The 21,418-nt window shown below is 41.1% G+C and overlaps 1 protein-coding gene across 1 annotated transcript; it reads left to right on the forward strand.

Moving 5' to 3' along the window:
• Nucleotides 1–718: 718 nt before the first annotated feature.
• LOC309410672 (protein-glutamine gamma-glutamyltransferase 6-like) lies at nucleotides 719–20,757 on the forward strand (the record flags this gene model as incomplete). The annotated part of the gene is made up of 13 exons (XM_082007117.1): nucleotides 719–725; nucleotides 3,372–3,584; nucleotides 4,962–5,201; nucleotides 5,724–5,842; nucleotides 7,020–7,148; nucleotides 8,341–8,518; nucleotides 9,364–9,499; nucleotides 10,537–10,640; nucleotides 12,570–12,812; nucleotides 13,482–13,826; nucleotides 14,812–14,969; nucleotides 18,628–18,761; nucleotides 20,604–20,757. The coding sequence occupies 13 exons, from the start codon at nucleotides 719–721 to the stop codon at nucleotides 20,755–20,757; spliced, it is 2,160 nt and encodes a 719-aa protein (XP_081863243.1).
• Between the last annotated feature and the right edge of the window lie 661 nt (nucleotides 20,758–21,418).

Genomic DNA, 21,418 nt, shown 5'->3' on the forward strand with positions numbered 1-21,418 from the left:
TCCGGGGAGACCTTATTGCAGCCTGCCAGTACTTCAAGGGGGCCTGTAAGAAAGATGGGGACAGACATTTTAACAGGGCCTGTAGCAATAGGGCAAGGGGCAACAGTTTTAAACTACAAGAGAGTAGATTTAGATTGGGTATAAAGAAGACATTTTTCCCAATGAGGGTGGTGAAACACTGGCATAAGTTGCCCAGAGAGGTGGTAGGTGCTCCATCCCTGGAAACATTCAAGGTCAGGTTGGATGGGCCTCTGAGCAACCTGATCTAGTTGATGATGCCCCTGCTCACTGCAGGGCTGTTGGACTAGATGACTTTTAAAGGTCCCTTCCAACACAAAGAACCTATGATTCTACTTAAGAGTTTATTTCCTTCATTAGATCAAATTTGGGATGTTTTCCTCTCTTAGTAGTTAAGACACCGGGATACTGGTTATCATCTTTCCTCAGCCACTCACCAGTTTTAAATAAGCATAATTAGATTCAAGATTGTGCAATTAAAGCAGTCATAAGTAGATGTTTACGTAGGATGTTACTACAAAAACAGTAACTAGCAACCACAGGTCACACCCAGCTTGTATAAACTCTAGCTTATGTAGTGAAGTCGAGACCCAAGCCTTTCGTTACTCATGCTGGTGGAAGAGGATTCAGAATGTTCTTGCACACTTTTGTGTCCATAACCTGAACTACGCACAAGTGTGGAAAAGAAGAAAGAAACCTTATGGCGGGTAAGTTAAAAACAGCCTGATCGCTCCAGACATCACTCTTCCAATACAGATGACTGACATTTGCTGAGGAAACAGGATAAATTACATTCAGTTCTTCTCTTGGCAATTTAGCCCTTTTTAGGTTAAATGTATTTATGGGTTATTCTACTAGAACTGATTTTTCTTTTTAATATCATGGGTCTTGAACATATTCTCTTTTCCTGTAACACAGAAAAATAGAATAAGAAAAGATTTTTCCTTCATATCCATTGACTAGACAGTGCTTTTGCAGCCACCTAATCACATAATCAACCACTGTTGGCTAGTGACTTGGGCATCAAACTGCCACATAGAAGTCCCTAACTCTAATCCCTCTCTGATACTGAATTGCTGTCTGACCTCAGACAGGTCACTTGATGGCCTCTGGACTTCCATGTTCACCTCCCTACAGAGTGCCTATGTTAGCCTGTGTGCTGCTTTGTCAAAGTGCAATCCCAGTATCTATGTATTATATTGCACTTGCTCTCACTCTCATGCTGACTGGAAAGATCTCTAGTTAGAAAGATGTATCATATAATACACACACACACAAAGTCTATCTACAATTTAGCCTAAAGATTTTTTTTCTGTTATAGCTTCAGCTTTCTGTCGGAGGCAACAACAAGAACCCTGTGTGCATAATGATCAGCATTTTCAGCAGTGATCACCAATTCTGCAGACTTTTGCTTATGAGCATGCTCCCAATGTCTATCCATTAGAGGATAAACACTTACCCAAACAACTTTTTAGAAGTTTATCCAATTGTACATTGACAGGATGATTGAAAATATGTTTTTCCAACAGAGAGATACTGAAAGTAGAAAAAGAAATTATAAGATTTAAATTGAAACTGTGAAGATCAAAACAAGGAGAAATTCGAAGTACACATGGAAAAAAGACTGGTATTAGGCTTTATCGTGTTCTTGCCCCACATATAAGCCATTTTTTGCTGATCTCCTGCACATATTCACTAGAAATGCTTGTGTAACTGTGGACTTTGCAAGGCAAAACAAACTATTAACACAGTAAGTTCTTAGAGCTAACTAATGCTAGCCACTGCCTTCTTTATCTTTCCTACTTCTCCCTCTTATTCTGTTTTACATCGTGTCTTTGCCTGTGACATTCCACTCTGAAAGTCTTAGCAGCACTGTTTGGGTCCTTCAACATCAGAAAGACCTAAAAGACATCAAACCCATGTCTCAGCTGCTATTAAATGCTATATATGCTACATTTTTATTTGCAGGAATAGGAATTAGGTTAGGAATGCTGTTTTCTGTAGGTCTTTTTCAATTAAGCATATTTAAGTCAGGAAAATAAAGTGATGACGCAAGCAAGAAACTTTCTAGACATTTTACATCACATGACTCAAACATCACACTCCTATCAATTCAATTTTTTTATCCAGGTAACATATCTGAAATAAGACCCTTCACTTAACTGAAAATACTTAAACACGTTTATGCTCATGGACTACCGGAAAGCAACTTGCTCCAGGCCCTTACTGCAACCTCAGAACTGCATGTGCACATTCATGTTTCTTCCAAAAAGCTGAAAAAATAGTATAATTATGACTACATCAAGACTTCACAGAATATAATTCTATGCTGCAAACACAGCAGAAAAATCCCACCCTCTCTGTCTCTATAGTAGAACCCTATGGATTCCCTCAGATATGAATCTCATTCCAAGGTGGTGCTAAACCAAGTCCTGTATCCGAGTTCAGTGAAATGACGGAAGTGTTCCTTACAGCACCATTAGTCTACAAAGGGTTAACATGGTCTAGTCATGGCAGGAAATTTTCTTCAAGTGAAATTCCTCTGGAATATCATACTGGGGAAGGGCACTTCTCCAACACATGTATTCACAGAGGGATCTGTATTTTTTTTTCTACTTTTTGTTTGTTGGTTGTTTTTTGTTGTTGTATTTTTTTAATTGATCAGGGAACAAGAAAGGTTGAAAGCTTTTGTAATCTGTGCTTCAGTGTCCCATTTTAAATAGCGAGCAACCTATCTTGATTCAATAGAGCAACCCATAGCACTGCCTCAAGACATGCCACTCCTAATCCTACCACCTGTCCTCTGCTGGTTATCTTTTTCCAGCAGAGTGTGAAATAATGCCCAGCTTCAAGCAACAAGACTGCAAATTAACTGAGATACAAGATACCTGACAACATAATGTGCAAGTTTGACAATGAAGATATGAGCCTTCTATTCATCGTCTGACATACAGTGTTTCCAGGATCAGACATGCACTTGCTCATGAGAGTTTTAGTATTTCTTTCTGTACATCTGTAAAGCATTCTGGGAGCTAGAGATCCCCCCAGAAAGAGTAGGAACATGGTGGAATAGAACAGTCTCTTCAAACTTTAACAAAATCTTATCTAAATACAATAGGGTTTTGGCTATTTTTTTTTAAATCAAAGATGAATTCTCTGAATGGGCACTTTTTCTTTCTCTGGAAGACGCCTGCAGAAAAGATATTTTAGCTGTTCCTCTAAGTTGTTGTTTTAATTTTTAATAACAACAGTGGATTTCTCCATTTTCCTAAAGCACAGAAAAAAATGGTTTCCTCCAGCTATGTCATAAAATTAGTACATTAGAGAAGCTGAAGAGATGTAAAAGTTTGAAGGAACAAGGTTTTTAATTAACTTGCCTTGTGTCTTTCTAGCCCTGAAAATAACAAATGTCAACTGGCAATCCAAACTAAATAAAGCTGCACACCACACCTCTGATTACAGCAGCACAGAACCAATCTTGAGGAGAGGACAGGCCTTCAACATCACTCTGAACCTCCAAACAACGGTGCAATCTGGGGACAACTTCACCTTTATTGCAAGCACAGGTAACTTGCTCCATGGCACTCACCTCACATCCAAGTCACTCCAGCTCCAAAACATCTGTGCCTTACAGCTCTGTGTGGTCCATTCCTGAATCAGTAAGCTTTGTCCTGTATCATTCAGGATTCATTGTCCTTATAGGTTTAGGAGTTCCCATCTGAGAGTTCAATCTGCACCTTAAGGCAATAGACAGTATAGGCAGGTAGGGGCCATCCTCATTCTAAAAACAAGCATGTATCTCCGCCACTAAGGACCAACCTACAGTACTGCAAGTTGTCTTCATTCTATGGTGCCTGAACATTTTGCTACTCTAATAGACCATCGTGCCCCATTTGTCTCCTCTCCTGACTCTCTACTTCACCTGTTTAAACTCCCCTTGATTAACTTAATGTGTTCCCTATTACTAGAACAGTCTACATGACCCCATTCATAAGAGTCTCTCCTGGTTTCAGCTGGGATAGAGTTAATTTTCTTCCTAATAGCTGTTATAGTGCTGTGTTTAGGATTTATTATGAGAATGATGTTGATAACACACCATGGTTTTAGTTGTTGCTAAGTAGTTGTAGTGCTTATAGTCAGTCAAGGACTTTTCAGCTTCCCATGCCTTGCCAGTGGGGAGGTGTACAAGAAGCTGGGAGGGGGCACAGCCAGGACAGCTGACCCAGACTGGCCAAAAGGATATTCCCTACCATATAACATCATGCTCAGTATATAAAACTGGGGTTGGTTGGTGGGCGGGAATCACTGCTCGGGGATGGGCTATCGAACACCTTGTGGTGAGCAAATTGTTGCATTGTGCATCACTTGTTTTTGTATAATTCCTTTTATTATTGTTGTTGTTATTTCCTCTTCCTTTGCTGTCCTATTAAACTTTTTTTTTCTCAACCCATGAGGTTTTTTCCCAATTCTCTCCCCCATCCCACCTGGGGCCAGGGAGGAGGGGAGGCAAGTGAGCATGGTGCTTAGTTGCCAGATGCGGCTAAATGACAACAGACTCCTATCTGTATCTTCCCAAAAGGCTTCTCCAAAAATTTCTCCGAGCAGCTGCTAACTCTTAATGAGAAGTGTATTGAAATGTGTGGCCCATCCTGCCTACATATTTTTTAAACTGTCAGGTTTTCAGGACAACAGGCTTGCCTCCTCACTTGTCTAGAATGATTAAGGGCATACTCACCTTTACTGGGTTGTGCACTTAACACAGAGGGCTGCACAGTACAATTCTGTGGATTGGAGAGCAGCTAGTTTACAATAAGCGTTTGATCTGATAAACCACAATCTTTCAAAGTAGTGATTAGAAAAATATGGAATTAGGATCATTACTGACCCCAAGTTTGTCACCCACAGCTGTCATTCAGAATTGCTGTCCCTGTTCCCTCTTGCAGGACCATCACCAGCAGAATCACAGCAAACCAAGGCCATATTTAACCTTTCTGAGGAGGGCGCCAATGGCTGGAGTGCAACCCAAGAGCCCAGTGAGCCTGGCTGCATGAACTTCACAATATTGAGCCCTGCCAATGCTGTCATCGGACGATACAAACTCAAACTCCAGATTGTTTCTGGGAACAAGGTCTCTTCAACACTCCTGGGCCAGTTTGTGCTACTCTTCAATCCCTGGTGTCCAAGTACGTTTTGATGTATCATATCCTTCAAATAACTCATTGTCTCAGTCAGGAAATGCAGGTGTCCCAGTAAAGCATGTACCTGACAGTCACAGCTACAGAAAGATTTTACTTTTTTTTGCTCAACGTCAAGGATCGAGTTTTTGCCCCTTCTTCAGTGCTGCAATGCATCAAAGATCCAAGCCTCTTGCTTGTAGAATAAGAAATCACAGGCAGTAAATATTCCAAACATTTATTCTAAAATTTTTTTCCCTCCGATACTTGTGTTCAGTTGTAAACCAAGCAATATCTACCAGTAAGACAACTACTGAGATTACTGAAGGGACAGGAGCATGTCAGTTCCCCTCAAAGGAACTTCACGCTTATTTTATTCACGCTCTAAATGATTACAGAGGTATAGCAGGGAGTCCTAAGCCTGAATGCGCAGGCAGCCAGACCTGTTCCCTAGAACTCCCCTTGAAGTGAGATTTTCAGTTATAGCAAAACAACTTTCCTTTCAGCCAGCATGTCTCATTCTGCTTCTAGATGATGATGTCTATATGGCTAATGAAAAGGAGCGACAGGAGTATGTCCTGAATGATAGCGGAATCATCTTTCAGGGACTGGAAAAATATATTCAACAAGAAGCTTGGAACTATGGACAGGTAAACAGCATGACCTATTCCAGAACAGTGGGTAAATAGGCTCTAAAGGAGAGCGAATCACTATCTCACAGTATGAGAGTTCAGTGTTCCTCTCTCACTTACGATTTTCTTGCAGATAGTCTCACTTGTCAATACATTACAGCAGCATCAGGATCATTTCCCCTGTCTGGCATGTGCCAATACAGAAATAAAAGAAACAAAGCACAATTTTAGTTTTATTTTGCCTATTACACAAACTGGCAAAATTCTGCTTCTTTCTTGACCCTTGTAAAGGCAAAAGAAGCCATTCCAGTATTAAGCTCTAGGTATTGTGAGGCTAGTACATCTAAGTATTTACACAGTTTGTTCAGTAGGCAGAAGACACTGAAAGGATATCCCAAATCTACTCAACTGAAACAACTCCAGTTGGAATTTTTGAAAATCAGTTTGGCCTTCTAAGCGTAACTGCTACAAATACAGTCATAACTACAGCCCATCTGTAGTCACATAGCTATCCTGCAACTTGCTGGGCCAATCAAAACCATTCCTGACCACTTCATGCCTTACAACTGTGCCAGCATTTCTATTAATCCCTCTGATCACTGTGGCTACTTTTACACTAATAAATGAAACAAGGATAGGTCTGCTTTCTGCCTCAGAGGCCAAGTGGCATCCTTGCCTGACCACATCCATACTGCACAGCACTTTGGCATTCTCTGGCCCAGTACCGTCTCTGTGACCCTAACCCACAATGATTATTTTGTGGGTTTCTTTCAGTTTAGATCATCTGATATAAGGTAAAGGCAGCCCATCAGAGTGAAGCTTTCATAACAGAAGGGTACCTGTAGGGGCATGACAGGATGTGGGAGGGTGCGAAGCCTGCTGAGCCAGAACTGGAGTGGTCTTGTCCATTCCACGACGTAACGGACAAGACGTACAGGCCACGTAATGTCTTCATGAATCCTAGTAGCTATGGCCCCAAACCATGCTCAGAAACATGCTGTCTTTAAAATACTATGGACAGTCAGCAGCCTAGTGCTTATGCTTTCTTATTGGCCTTATTTTCTTTAACAGTACAGAAAATGCCTGTGTTACCAACATCATCCTATTGTGCTAGGAGAAGGAAAATAGGTGGGGAGTTTATCCTTGGGTTTATTTATTAAATTAGCCTTTAATATATTGCTTGGTTTTATTTCAGTTTGAGGAGGATATCCTTGATATCTCTCTGGCTATACTGGATCGAAGTCTGAACCACCGCCAAGATCCAGCTGTTGATGTATCCAACCGAAACAATCCTATCTATGTGAGCAGGGTTATCAGTGCTACGGTAAAGTGTTCTATTAGTTACAGCTGTACAATGCACCTACTAACAAAAACCTCAATATTTGATTGTGAATGCCTCAGTGTTTTATAGAAGTAGATAACTTTTCTGCAAAAAAATAGCTACAGAAGGGGTAAAATGGAGACTTATTCTCAAGGAAAAATACCTCAAAAGTTTAATTTACCTTCTTCACAAAAGTTTGCTCATAACTGAAGAAATGTTTCCAAGACCTTTTGGGGAACACTGAATCTCAGATGTATCTTCCTAACAGAATTTCAGTCCATTAGATCTTCTGCTACTTTGGAAAGCCTGTGTCCATTCTGAAATCATTTGCCACGTTTTTCAAACACCAAGAGAGACACAAAACATTCTGGAGAACCAGTGTTGGTATGGCTGCCTTTAATGTGTATATTTAGTATTCTTCACTTAAGGGGGAATTCATTCAGTGAGGTCTGTATGCATCTCCTTCAACAAATAGTTACATCTTCTCAACACCCCCCTACATTCACAAACATACAAAAGCACGACTAAGCATCTGAAAAGTTTTCCATTTTATAAATAATACATGCCTTCCTACATTCCTTACCTGAGAATCCTCCAACAGCCCTCACTTCAGGCCATTTCGACTTCAATATGAAGTAAATAGCTCTACTTAGATGTACAAAATTACTAAACGTATGAATACTTAAGGGAAAAAAATCATTAAAAAAGAACTTACTGTTCTTTTTTACATGACATACATGACACTAAACAGGTCTCTAATAAGTCTGAGCAAGCTATATGTACTATATGAACACTTGCAACAAATGCACATTCAGAGAAAGTATGTACTTCTTTTAGCTTCCATATAAATCACTTGAGAATGTCAACCAATACTGAATACACAGTATAACAGTACAATGACTTATAAGGTGAAATTAATCAATGAAACAGAGAAAATTTAAATAGGCTGGCAGTTAGTACATTTGGGAACATTGTACCGAAAAGCAAGTCAGTTTTGAATCATCACTCTACAATCTCATCTGGGTTTGATCCAATTGTTGCACTTGAGCAGACAAAATTCTATCTAAGATTCAAATACTATGTCCCACCAGTCAGCCTGTGAGAACAGTGGTACAAACAGGGTCATTTCTGCCTGTTGCCCTCTCTCTCTTTTCCTGTAAATATTTTAATTCTCTCATGAGAAGGACTCTTTCAGGTTAACAGCAATGATGAAAAAGGAGTAGTGGAAGGGAAGTGGAATGGAAAGTACTGCTCAGGAACCAACCCCTTACACTGGAGTGGAAGTGTGACCATCCTTCGAAAGTGGTACAGGGGAAGATACAAACCTGTCCGGTATGGCCAGTGCTGGGTCTTTGCAGGAGTAATGTGCACAGGTATACATGAAGGGATGAAGAATGCTATCAGAAAGCAAGCTTACTAGAATTCCTGTAGTTTTAACTTTGTGACATGATTGTTGAAGTTTTTTCAGCTTTGACAAAGAGAGTGAAGTACCTATGCTCTCCATGCACGAAGGGTTATTTTCATCTATTTTAAACAGCCATAGGTTGTAACACTGCACACCAGCTTTGTGTCATCAAACAAAACACAAAGTGGTTTGCCAGGCTGGGCTGGTGAAAAGAGAAAGCTTTCCTGTTTCAAAGCTAGGATTCAAAGAAAACCAGCACTCTTTTAAATCCATCTCCTCACAATGCCAGTTTTCTGCTGTTGTGTCTTACCTACTGGTGACACAAAAACAAATCACAATTCTTAGGACCTGTAAAGGGAGATGCAAGTCGGGAAAAGCATTTCATCCTAGCAGTTTCCATTCAGAGCTGCTCTGAGAGACAAGAGTCACTTCAAGGAAAATACAAGGGAGAAATGATGCAATTGAGAGGTATGTCTCAGAGAGGAAGAGGAAAAAGAAGCAGGTAACAGAAACAAACATGGGGAGGAAATGGGAGAGAGAACAGGAAGAAGAATGAAAGATTAGAATAAATAGGTGAATCTAACTTCTTAAAAAGAACACAGCAGCTAAGAACATCCTGTGAGTGGAATTGTCTTCTAAGCAATTGTGTACAATGACCGTGACTTGCATCATATCTGAAAGGGAAGTTTCTGAGGGTATGTTTCCCCACTGAAAACATACACACTAGACTGCTTTGCCAAGAAAAACAGAAAAATACTTTCTAAATGTCTGTGAAATAGGTTTACATCACTTTTATGGTATCCTATATTGCAGTTCTGAGATCCTTGGGAATACCTACTCGTGTTATTACAAACTTCAACTCTGCCCATGACAAGAATATAAATCTGAGTATCGATAAGTACATTGACATTTCTGGAAAGACCCTGCACTTGACTGAAGACAGTGTGTGGTAAATATAATTTCTTTCTTAATATTTCTTCCATAATATTCTCCGCTAATTAAAAGAGCTAGAATCACGCTCCTGAAAAAACACCCCAACCTCATGCTCCCAGTGATGTAAAACCCCATACCAAAAAATCAACAGTGTTCAGAAATGCAGTATGTAGTCAGTTTTCATCATTCTGAAGAATTAACAGAGGAGATACTTTGTACCATTGCTATTCAACACATAATTTGAATATAAAACTTGTCTCCATTGTATGAAAGTTTAAAATTTTCAAAAAAAGGTTGGAGTGATTAATCTCTTACATAAAAGTGATGTCAGCTTGACCCTCAATTCCTAGAGCAGAGCACTCCCAGAAGCCCATAAGTTTTAGACCCAGCTCCTCTGCTACATGCTGTTGATTGCCTCAGACTTTCATGATTACTATTATACATCCCTTGTACAATACTGAGAGGTTACTAAAGTAAAGGTAATATGTTTAATGCTGCTGAGAAAAATTCCATCCCATCCCTAGGCAGAAAATCCTGTTTCTTTCACCTCAAAGAAGCTGTTAAAAATAATGCTTTTGACAAACAAGTGCACAGAAACTATCACACAGCACGTGTGCTGTACTGCATGCATCAGTGTTTCAGTCATCAAGCACCCTATACCATGTAGACTGAATGGGACAAGGGTGACATGAAGTAAAAAGTAACTATGAATTAAATACCAACAGATAGCCATGTGTGCAGGAGACCTTTGGCTGCACAGTATGTTATTCTGGAATGTCCAGAATTGAATACTTGACTCTGCAATGGATGATTTTCCTTTTAACATTATTTTTTTCATAACATGCCAACATTTCTCAGAGATTTGAACACAAAAAGCTGGGAAAGAAGGGGAAAGAGGTACTCAAGAAAGGAGACAGCAGCTGGTCTCTCCACAGAGGAATTTCCATCCACTCAACTAGGGTTATTTCTTGCATTGCACCAGAAATGTATCAGATCTTCTGATATAAAATTAATTGTATGAATCAGGGATTCCCTATTCTACCTCCCTTACAGGAATTTCCATGTCTGGAATGAAAGCTGGTTCATTAGAAGAGATCTTGGCTCTTTTTATGATGGATGGCAGGTTCTGGATGCAACACCCCAGGAAAGAAGCAAAGGTAACACTGCTGTAAATATAAAAAGCTGTAGATATTGTTACTCCTAAAGATTGCTACTGACATTTCAGGACAACTCTCTTCTATCTACTCCCTGTAGATATAGCATTAATTCAGGTGCACAAGAAAAGCAATACCCACATCAATCTCCAGTAGGTTACTTTTCTGTCAGCCTCTGGATTGCCTACCAGTATGCAAATTCTTACTTTTTTGATTCTCTGCCTCCACAAAAGCCAAGACATCTTAAGTTCACTTATCTCACCCTTGCTTGTCTTAGCTCCCAACATTACACAGATTCATAAAACGACATAGAATAGCTAAGGTTGGAAGAGACCTTTAGAGTTTGTTTACTCCAACCCCCTACTCAGCACAGGGTCAATTAGAACAGGTTTCTCAGGACCGTCTCCAGATGGAGACTCACAAGCTCTCTGGGCAAGCTGTTGCAGAGTTTGACCACCCTCATAGAAAAAGTTTTTTTCTTGTGTTTAAATGGAATTTTCTGTGTTTTGGTTTGTGCCCACTGCCACTTGTCATTTCACTGGATATCACTGAGGAGAGTCTGATTCTGTCCTCTTTACATCCTCCCATCAAATATTTATACACATTGATAAGATTTCCCCAAGCCTTCCCTTCTCCAGGTTGAGCAGTCCCAATTCTTATCCCTTAATCATTTTTGTGGCCCTTTGCAGGACTTGCTCCACTATGTCTGTACCTTTCTTGTACAAGGATCCCAGAACTGGACACAGCACTCCAGATGTGGTCTCACCAGTGCTGAGCAGAAGGAAAGGATCTTGTCCCTTGACCTGCTGGCAATGGTTGTCTTGATGCAGCCTTGGATGTTGTTGGCCATCCTTGCCACAAGGGCACATTGCCGGCATTAGGCACATTTGTTGGCTTGCATTGGTCAGATTTAGCAGCAAAACAAACTAAAACCCCTTTTAGTAAGATGCTAAGTAAGTAAAGATTTTAGAGCTTATAGTCACAGAGTTGACCCAAAGAGTTTACAACAGAAAATAAAATATGCCCCATGACTCTACCCTATATTTTACAGGACACACTGGAATGGGTAGGAAGATATTTCATATGATGTCCCCATGGCATGCAACAACATGGCATATATGTACAAAGATACATGAAAGATGCCCCAAAAACTGTTTTCTGGTTCTGAAACCAAGTGACATAGAATGGCTTTTGTTCAGAACACTGAACTCCCCCTCCCAGACCAAAATAATAGCACACCCTGCTGGGAACAAACCCTGGTCTGTCCCATTCCCTGAATTCTTCACAGCCACTGTCTGAAAGATAGCTCATTGACAAGGCGGGGAAAAAACACACTAAGAAGCTTGCTAGCAAGTAAACAGTGTGGATGACCAATGGCCAGCACTTAGGTTCACACTTTGGCTCTGGTTTTATTTACTAATATAGACACAACTTCATTGATCTAGTTTGATGGCCTCTCTCAAAAGATTCATTTATTTGGCCACTTAAAACCTGTCAAACTCCAAATAAACTGCTTATCATTCCTCACTACTAAGTTTACCAAATTTAGCTTCCTCAATGCACATACAGCATTGATGACTCACATCTCATAAATCTGATTGTACTTCTGACTCCTCCCCTCTCCTTTCACTAGAGAGCTCAGCATACAGCCTTGCAAGCTTTGGAGGGTTAGAATATTTCACATAGCACACAACATAAGAAGTGTTAGCTCTCCCTACACCTCATTAGCCTTACAACCTCCTCTGTGCTCCTACCTTTTGATAGAAAATGCATGTGGAATCTCTGATACCATAATGCACAGATGTAGAAATAATGCACTTTATCCAAACTTGTCTTTGGAGTGACTACCTCTCCTTCTTGCTGTGAGCACGAGGATTTGTCAGCAATCTTTTGCAACAGGCATTTAATGTCTCCCTCTCTCTCTTAATACAGGCATATATCAGTGTGGTCCTGCCTCCACCAGAGCCATTAAGGAAGGGGATGTGAACCTGGATTATGACAGCTCATTTGTGTTTGCAGCAGTGAATGCTGACTATGTTACTTGGATTCACTATAGCAAGAAAAGAAAAGAGAGAATTTATTCTGATACTAAGAAGATTGGAAAATTTATCAGCACGAAAGCAGTGGGCACCACCTCCCGTGTGGATGTCACTGCTAATTACAAATATCCAGAAGGTAAATCCTTTATTACAGTTGTCTTGCCACTGATGGTCAGAAGTGAAAGGAATTTAGGCGTTCATTGGATTGAGCACTGACTTAATTTCTTTACTTCTGGAGGAAAGTGAATTTTCAAAGTCCTAAGGCTCATTGTCAGCTGATAGTGATTCAATATGGCCTTTGTGGCCCTTCATGAAGTACTCATGTATTCAATACAAAGTCAAAGCTACTTCTGTAAAACATTCTTTCCCAGCTGTTCTGATAAGCCAGTGAGAATATTTCTGTTATGACATGCAGCAATAGCCATTCTGGAAAGTCGCTTGGGCATAGTTTCTGCAGAAGGATTTTTTTACCCTTCTTAATTTCAGAGGAGATGGCAATTGCCCCAGCTTATGCAGAACTGAGCTCTCCCGGGAGTTATCTTTCTACTGCTTACAGCTTCTAAGAGGTGCCCATGAACAGCCAGCCAAAGCTGACCGGCAGGTTTTACTTTCCAGCCTTCATGGCCATGTATATTCATTTGCTTTTTGTCTCAAAATTAGCATTTAAGTTAGACCTCATGTCCTCCTCTTGTGTATCTCTGCCCTCCTCAGCTTTCCCAAGCTGTATTTATTGAGAGCAATTATGTCTCCATTGCACTATATACAGCATGCATGAGATCTCTGACCATGTTATCTTTCAAAGCAGGATCCTTGAAAGAAAGGCAGGTGTATAAAAAAGCACTGAAGCTGCTTGGTGTGAGAAGCACTGGAAAAAGAACCAAAATTACAAGACCTAGAAGGCGATCTTCAGTAGCATGGAGACAAAATATGACACAGCCTGCACAAAAACCCAGTATCTCAGGGAAGCTGACCCTTGATGCATCTCCTGTAATTGGCCAGGATATCCTCCTTACCTTGGCACTCAGGAACTTGATCTCAGACTTCAAGACTGTAAAGGTTAAACTGAGGGCTTCAGCCATTCTCTACACAAGAAAACCAAAGGCAGAGATTTTGCAGTTGTCTAGATCTATTAAACTTGGATCTGAAGAAGGTAATTTTAATTTTATTACAGCTTAGAACAAGACATAGCTTTGGTTTGTGGCCAAATCACATAGAAATAATGGATGGCTCAAGAAATGCATGACCTGCAAAAGGTTGGAGGTTAAGGCTATTCAGGGGAAGAGAAACATATATATTTGCCCTGTCTTAAGCATTTGCTTTTGCACACTGTCAGATAGGATACTGAACTGGGTGACCTTTTGTCTGACCCATCACAGCCACTATTCGTTCTACATTATGACCATTTTTGCTAAGAGAGAACAACTGAGAGACATACGCTGGAGACTAGTCAGCTACCAGCTCCCCATAAGCAAAGTATAAAGGCAGATTAAAGGGTAAAACATAAGCCTACATCTTTTGCAGCAGTAGGACAGTAACTACAGACCACAGTAAGAGCTCCGCTACCTGCAGGTAGTGGCCTTTGCCCTGCTTTTATAGGGACAGAGCTGAAAAATGAGATGTGTAGCACAGATGAATATAACTACCCTCTCAACCTAATACACAACACACTATGATTCTTTCTACCATTCCAGCAGTAGATGAACAGTTTTTCTCAAGGTACCGAGACCCACGGCCTTCCTCATTGGCACAGAGACCCTGTCTTTAAGGCAGAGGCTGAACAGCTGCGTCAGCAAAGGCATATAAACCAACCCATCTTTTCACTTCTGCCTTGTTTGCAAGGAAGGAACATTAAATGTCCAGCTTCAGATAAATGCAAAAACCACCAGCAGGGGTTGCCACATATATCCATCCTCAGAACTGTCCAGCTACCAAACTGTACCTGATCATTTAGTCTTTGATGTGAATGTAAGTAGAAGTCACCTATGAGCATCATTCCTGGCTATTGGCTGTCAACACCCACAAATGGACAGGGTGATAGCATCCCTGCTCCTTAAAATACAGATATATTACAGATAGCTGGTACTTAGACACAGAAAAAAGAAGAGGGGGAAATTCTGTTTCTATTTCCATTCCAGTGAAAGAGATTTCATTCAAGATCTCCTATTCCCAGTACAAAAACTCTCTGATGGATGACAGGAAGATCCTAGTGACTGCTGTGTGTGAAACCAAACAGGGAGCCTCGCTTCTAGTGGAGAAGGATATTGTACTTCAGGATCCTTTTCTCACCATCAAGGTAAAAGCTAGTCCTCTCTGTGTCCCTAGATAGACATATTGAGAAGCAACAACTAGAATTCTTACTCCACCTATTCCACATGGGAAGTCAAATCATGCCTGAGGGTGATTTGATGTTGTTGCTCTAGTAATAGGCAATATGACAGAAGTGAAATGAGATACATTAAGGAAAAACAAGCTTTTTCAAGGCATAGCTGTGCTATGGTATTCTTGCCAGTGTTTGTTGACATGGCAGTGATAAAGTTCTCACTGTTATGAGGGTTACAAGGTAAGATTATTGACAGAGAGATAGACAGAGAGAAACAAAGAAATCTAGTCCATATCTAGGCCTCCACTTTTGTCAGGGAAGTCTGATCATTCTCTTCCAGTTTATTTAGGAAGCCTGATTTTTACTTTTTCACTGACTGGCTGATAATGCCTGGGGCTGTGAGGCTCATTATTACTAATACTCAAGGAAGTTCTTTCACCTTATCGGGAAAAGTGGCACTTTTCACCTTCTGTAACATCTTCCCAAATTATTAATAATTAGAACTGGAGGCTTTTTTTCCACTTAAGGCTGACTTCATACAAATGTTGTACAATGGGTAAAAAGCAATTCTTAGGCTACAGGAAAGACCATGCACTATGTGTGCCCAGGGACAGTCCTGGGTTTGCATGGCCCATCATATCCACATAAACTAGCTTAACTTGTTTTGGACAGTTCAGCACATGCACATGCTGTATCAGACATGGGATCAAATGCTATCTGCGTACTGTACTGTCAACAACATAGAGAGAGTATGATAATTCGCAGAGTCTTTCAGCACCTCCAGACTAGATTAGCTATCCCAAACCACTCTGTCAGTTGCATACAGGAAAAGGAAGGTTACACACAGCAATAAAAAGGTTGGGTTTTTGCAAGTCTGGCCATTTCTGAATACCAAGTTCTAGTGGCATTTTGTAAAAAGCTTTCTGTGCTGCATCATGCAAATAACAGTCAGCTTATATAGGGCAGGCACCTGAATTAAATTACTTCTATTCAGTGACTAAGTTTCTAGAGGGGTTTATGTTTCTGTTGATTGAAACTTATGTATAAACATGCAATAATAGAGAAATGCAAGTGGACTGTTTGACTTCCCCGTTATGTTAATTAATATCACATTATTAGAGAGAGACCTGATGGGCAGACTAAAGGGCAAGAAGGAAATGCACAGGCAATGGAAGGAGGGACAGGTATCCTGGGATGAGTACAGGGACGCTGCCTGGTTGTGTAGGGATGAGGTCAGGAGAGCCAAGGCACGGCTGGAGCTGAACTTGGCAAGGGAGGCAAAGAATAATAAGAAAGGCTTCTACAGGTATGTCAGTCAGAAAAGGAAGGTCAAAGAAAGCGTACCCCCCTTGATGAGCAAGACTGGCAAACTGGCAAAAATGGATGAGGAGAAGGCTGAGGTACTAAATGACTTCTTTGTCTCAGCCTTCACTGGCAATGTCTCTTCCCACACCTCTCGAGGGGATGGCCTGCAAGACAGGGACTGGAGGAGCAAAGTCCCTCCCACTGTAAGAGAATATCAGGTTTGTGACCACCTGAGGAACCTGAACATGCACAAGTCTATGGGACCTGATGAGATGCACTCGAGAGTCCTGAGGGAATTGGCTGACATAGTTGCCAAGCCACTCTCTGTGATATTTGAAACATCCTGGCAGTCAGGTGAAGTCCATGGAGACTGGAAAAGGGGAAACATTGCACCCACCTTTAAAAAAGGTAGCAAGGAGGACCCTGGTAACTACTGACCCGTCAGCCTCACCTCTGTGCCCAGGAAGATCATGGAACAGATCCTCCTAGAAGCTATGCTAAGGCACATGGAGGGCAGGGAGGTGATTTGAGACAGTCAGCATGGCTTCACCAAGGGCAATTCCTGCATGACCAACCTAGCCAGTTGTATGACAGAGTGACCACATCAGTGGACAAGGGAAGAGCTACAGACGTCATCTATCTGGAATTCCCTAAGGCCTTTGACACGGTCCCCCACAACATCCTTCTCTCTAAATTGGAGAGATATGGATTTCATGGGTGGACTGTTCGGTGGATGCAGAATTGGTTGGATGGTCGCATCCAGAGGGTAGTAGTCAATGGCTCAATGTCCACATGGAGATCAGCAACAAGTCATGTCCCTCAGGGGTCTGTACTGGGACCAGTACTCTTTAGTATCTTCATCAATGACATAGTGGGATAGAGTGTACCCTCAGCAAGTTTGCAGATGACACCAAGCTGAGTGGTGTGGCTGACACACCTGAAGGACGGGATGCCATCCAGAGGGACCTGGACAAGCTTGAGGAATGCGCCTGTGTGAACCTCATGAGGTTCAACAGGGCCAAGTGCAGGGTCCTGCACCTGGGTTGAGGCAACCCCCAGTATCAATACAGGCTGTGGAATGAAAGGATTGAGAGCAGCCCAGCTGAGAAGGACTTGGGGGGACTGGTGGATGAAAAGCTAGACATGAGCCAGCAATGTGCGCTCGTAGCCCAGAAGGCCAACCATGTCCTGGGCTGCATACAAAGAAGTGTGGACAGCAAGTCGAGGGAGGGGATTCTGCCCCTCTGCTCCACTCTGGGGAGACCCCAGCTGCAATACTGCATCCAGCTCTGGAGCCCTCAGCACAGGAAAGACATGGACCTGTTAGAGCGGGCCCAGAGGAGGGCCACAAAAATGATCAGAGGGATGGAACATCTCTCCTGTGAGGAAAGGCTGAGAGAGCTGGGGTTGTTTAGCTTGGAGAAGAGAAGGCTCTGAGGAGACGTTATTGCAGCCTGCCAGTACATAAAGGGGGCCTATAAGAAAGATGGGGACAGAGTTTTTAACAGGGCCTGTGGCAACAGGGCAAGGGGCAACGGTTTTAAACTAAAATAGGATAGATTTAGACTAGATACAAGGAAGACATTTTTTTCCAATGAGGGTGGTGAAACACTGGCGTAAGTTGCCCAGAGAGGTGGTAGATGCCCCACTCCTGGAAACATTCAAGGTCGGGTTGGATGAGGCTCTGAACAACCTGATCTAGTTGATGATGTCCTTTCTCACTGCAGGGGGGTTGGACTAGATGACCTTTAAAGGTCCCTTCCAACCCTAATATTCTATGATTCTATGATTATCTACAAAGATAACCAGAATGACCAATTCCACTTATCTCAGTCAAAATAAGGTAATGAATATGTTTATTTGCTACTTGGCATTCTATTTTTTTTTTTCCTGACATGCCAAAATTCACCTCTGTCTCACACCTCCAATGTTTTCTAATCCTAAGCTTTCATTTAGCCTAACCAAAGCTAATTTGACTTAAGATGCCTATAGTAGTTAGGCATATATGCCAAGTTAATACTTGTATTCTCATTGTGTTCTCACTCTGGTAAGTATCATATATGGTGTTATACATAACACCATACACTGACCTACTTAAAAAGTTAGAACTAAATGGTAGATTCTACAGTAGTTTGTTCTTTCTCAGCCACATTGGATGGCTGATTCAAGCCTGACTCTGATGCCCAAAAATATGTACATGTATGAAATCCTGGCTCCTTCCTGTCCAGGACATCCTAAGAGGGTAAGTAATGGGAATGAAAAGAGAGAACTGTGAGAAAGAAGTGAGACAAGTGATGTGTCTGAGCAGAATGTTTTCTCTCTGTAGGTCCTTGGTCCAACAGTGGTACAGAAGGCTGTTAATGTGCAGGTGACATTTATCAACCCACTGTCTGAAGTGGTGACAGACTGTGTGCTGAGAGCAGAAGGTAGTGGCCTGCTCAAAGAGCAGCTGAGAATCAAGTACGTAAATGCCACCCGGCTAATAACTCATTCACTTTGGTGGGAAATCCGGAATAAAAGTGGGGGTTTTAAAAAAATTCTGTCAACTTCATGACTTTTGTCTGCACCAACCTTGAACAAAATACCATCATGTCAGTACTCTCCATACACTAGTTGGATTTTTTTTACACCTCCTTTCCCAAGCTTTGAATTACAGAATGCTCAGGGAGTGGAGAGATGGCCTGCTTTTAATCACAGCCTGTAACTCAAGGTTTTGTAGTTAGTGACTGAATTATATAAAGGGCAAAAATTTAAAAACTTTCTTCTTTTTGTGATTTGCAAATGGAAAACCAAACAACCCTTGAAGGATGAGAGAAAAAGTGACAATATCTTTATTCCTTCAGATATGTTGTGGTTTAACCATGTTTACCTGGCAGCTAAACACCACACAGCCGTTTGCTCACTCCCCGCCCCAGTGGGATGGGAGAGAGAATCGGAAGGGTAAAAGTGAGAAAACTCGTGGGTTGAGATAAAGACAGTTTAATAAATAAAGCAAAAGCCACGCATGCAAGCAAAGCAAAACAAGGAATTCATTCACCAATTCCCATGGGCAGGCAGGTGTTCAGCCATCTCCAGGGAAGCAGGGCTCCATCACACGTTACGGTTACTTGGGAAGACAAAACGCCATAACTCCAAATGTCCTGCCCTTCCTTCTTCTTCTTCCAGCTTTATATGCTGAGCATGATGTCATATGGTATGGAATATCCCTTTGGTCAGTTGGGGTCAGCTGTACTGGCTGTGTCTCCTCGCAACTTCTTGTGCACCTGCAGCCTCCTCACTGCTGGGGTGGTGTGAGAAGCAGAAAAGGCCTTGGCTCTGTGTAGGCACTGCTCAGCAATAACAAAAACATCCCTGTATTATCAACGCTGTTTTCAGCACAAATGCAAAACATAGCCCCATACTAGCTACGATGAAGAAAACTAACTCTATCCCAGCCAAAACCAGCACAAGATGTTAAATTACTAAAAAGCCAGGACATACACTGTAATGAAATGTCTTAAAAATGTGTCCACTGATATCATACCAATAAGAAATTGTTCTCCTATCTCCTCCATGGTTATTATTTTAAAACCATTTTTAAAAGTCTCCAAAACATTTATGCTGGGGGAGTTAGCACAAAGAAACTGAGACAGGAAAACAAAAAAAGCAAAAGATGGATAATGATGCAAATCACTAAGGCTTCATTTACATTGAATACAAAATTCAGGTCTAGATCCTCACCTTGAACCTTAACTTGCCTTATCAGCATCAGCATTGCTCAGCTTCAGTACCTCCTTAGAGCAGAGAGGCTCTTTTCTGTCACTCCCTCCGTTTCCTTGTGCTACTATCAGTCTCCTTGTGTTGGACAACCAAGAATAATTTCTAACTATGGGCATAAAAACAACAGGTAACTATATTTACCACATCGAAATACAGCATGAGCATATCTAGAGTACTATAAATGTTGTGAGCATTGAGCGTAATGTATACAGCTGGATTTGAGGTCCTCTAAAGATAAGTTTTCTGATCATTCCTCAGGCGCCCAATACATTTTGCCCTGATGATACAACCCCTAATTCTCTATCACAGGTTGTGAATTCCAATTATTCCACCACATCCATTACAGCTTGATTAGTTCTTCAGGAATAGTGTTGTCGGGGCTGTGAACATGGAAGGTTATGTCCACCTGTGCTGGGAGCACACAAACACAGCAGCCACTTACTCTGACTCTTCCTTTCCATACTATCTTAGACTGGGGATTCTGAAGAACACATAGCAGAATTTTTCAGCTGCTTGAACTTACAAATGTATTCTCTCTTTTAGTGTGGCAAGAATGGCCCCCATGGAGAGCTCAACAGTCCAATTTGAAATCACTCCCTATAAGAGTGGCATCAGGCAGCTTCAGGTGGACTTGGTTTGCATCCATTTTTCAGACATTAAGGGATTTGTGATGCTTGATGTGGCTCCTGCTCAGTGATATAACCTTTACATCAATTCAGTTTAGTTTCTGTTTATGAGTCCGGTGCAGTGTTCATACATTATCATGACTGGGAGCACAGAAATGCAGACTACTCAGCCAAAGTAAAGTGATATAACATGAATGGAAATTAATAAAAAGGTACTATACACTATACTGTAAAGACAGTGTCATCTTTTTCATTCCCTAACCTGTTTTATGGACCTTCATGAATAGAACTGCTAGTGGAAATCATTATATAATTTAACTTGAAGGAGAGCATCAAGTGTGATGGTTTTAGCAATGGTAGCAGCTAGATTTCCAAGGAACACCATTTAAGATCACTGGTTTTGTAAGCTTAATTGAATATAATTTAATTATATTCACTAAATATAAGTTTTATTCAGTAGTGGCCAAAGTACTATTCAAGTAGCTGACATAATTCAATTCGAGAATTAAATTCATCATTTCATCTAATTACTAGAAGGAAAATACAGCAATAAGATATGGCTGTGTTACAATACAACTCTCTTCTTATGACTGGAAAAATGAGAAGCCATTCAATAAACAATACTCTTTCATTCACAGTTTCTCTATTCAGATAATGATTTAATCATGTGATAAATTATAAGTAATGAAATATTCAGCAAAAAAGCAACTGGGAGTAACAGTACAAAATCAG

The sequence above is a fragment of the Phaethon aethereus genome, assembly GCF_964289735.1.
Source record: "Phaethon aethereus genome assembly, chromosome: 16".
In the NCBI taxonomy this organism is placed as follows: Eukaryota; Metazoa; Chordata; class Aves; order Phaethontiformes; family Phaethontidae; genus Phaethon; species Phaethon aethereus.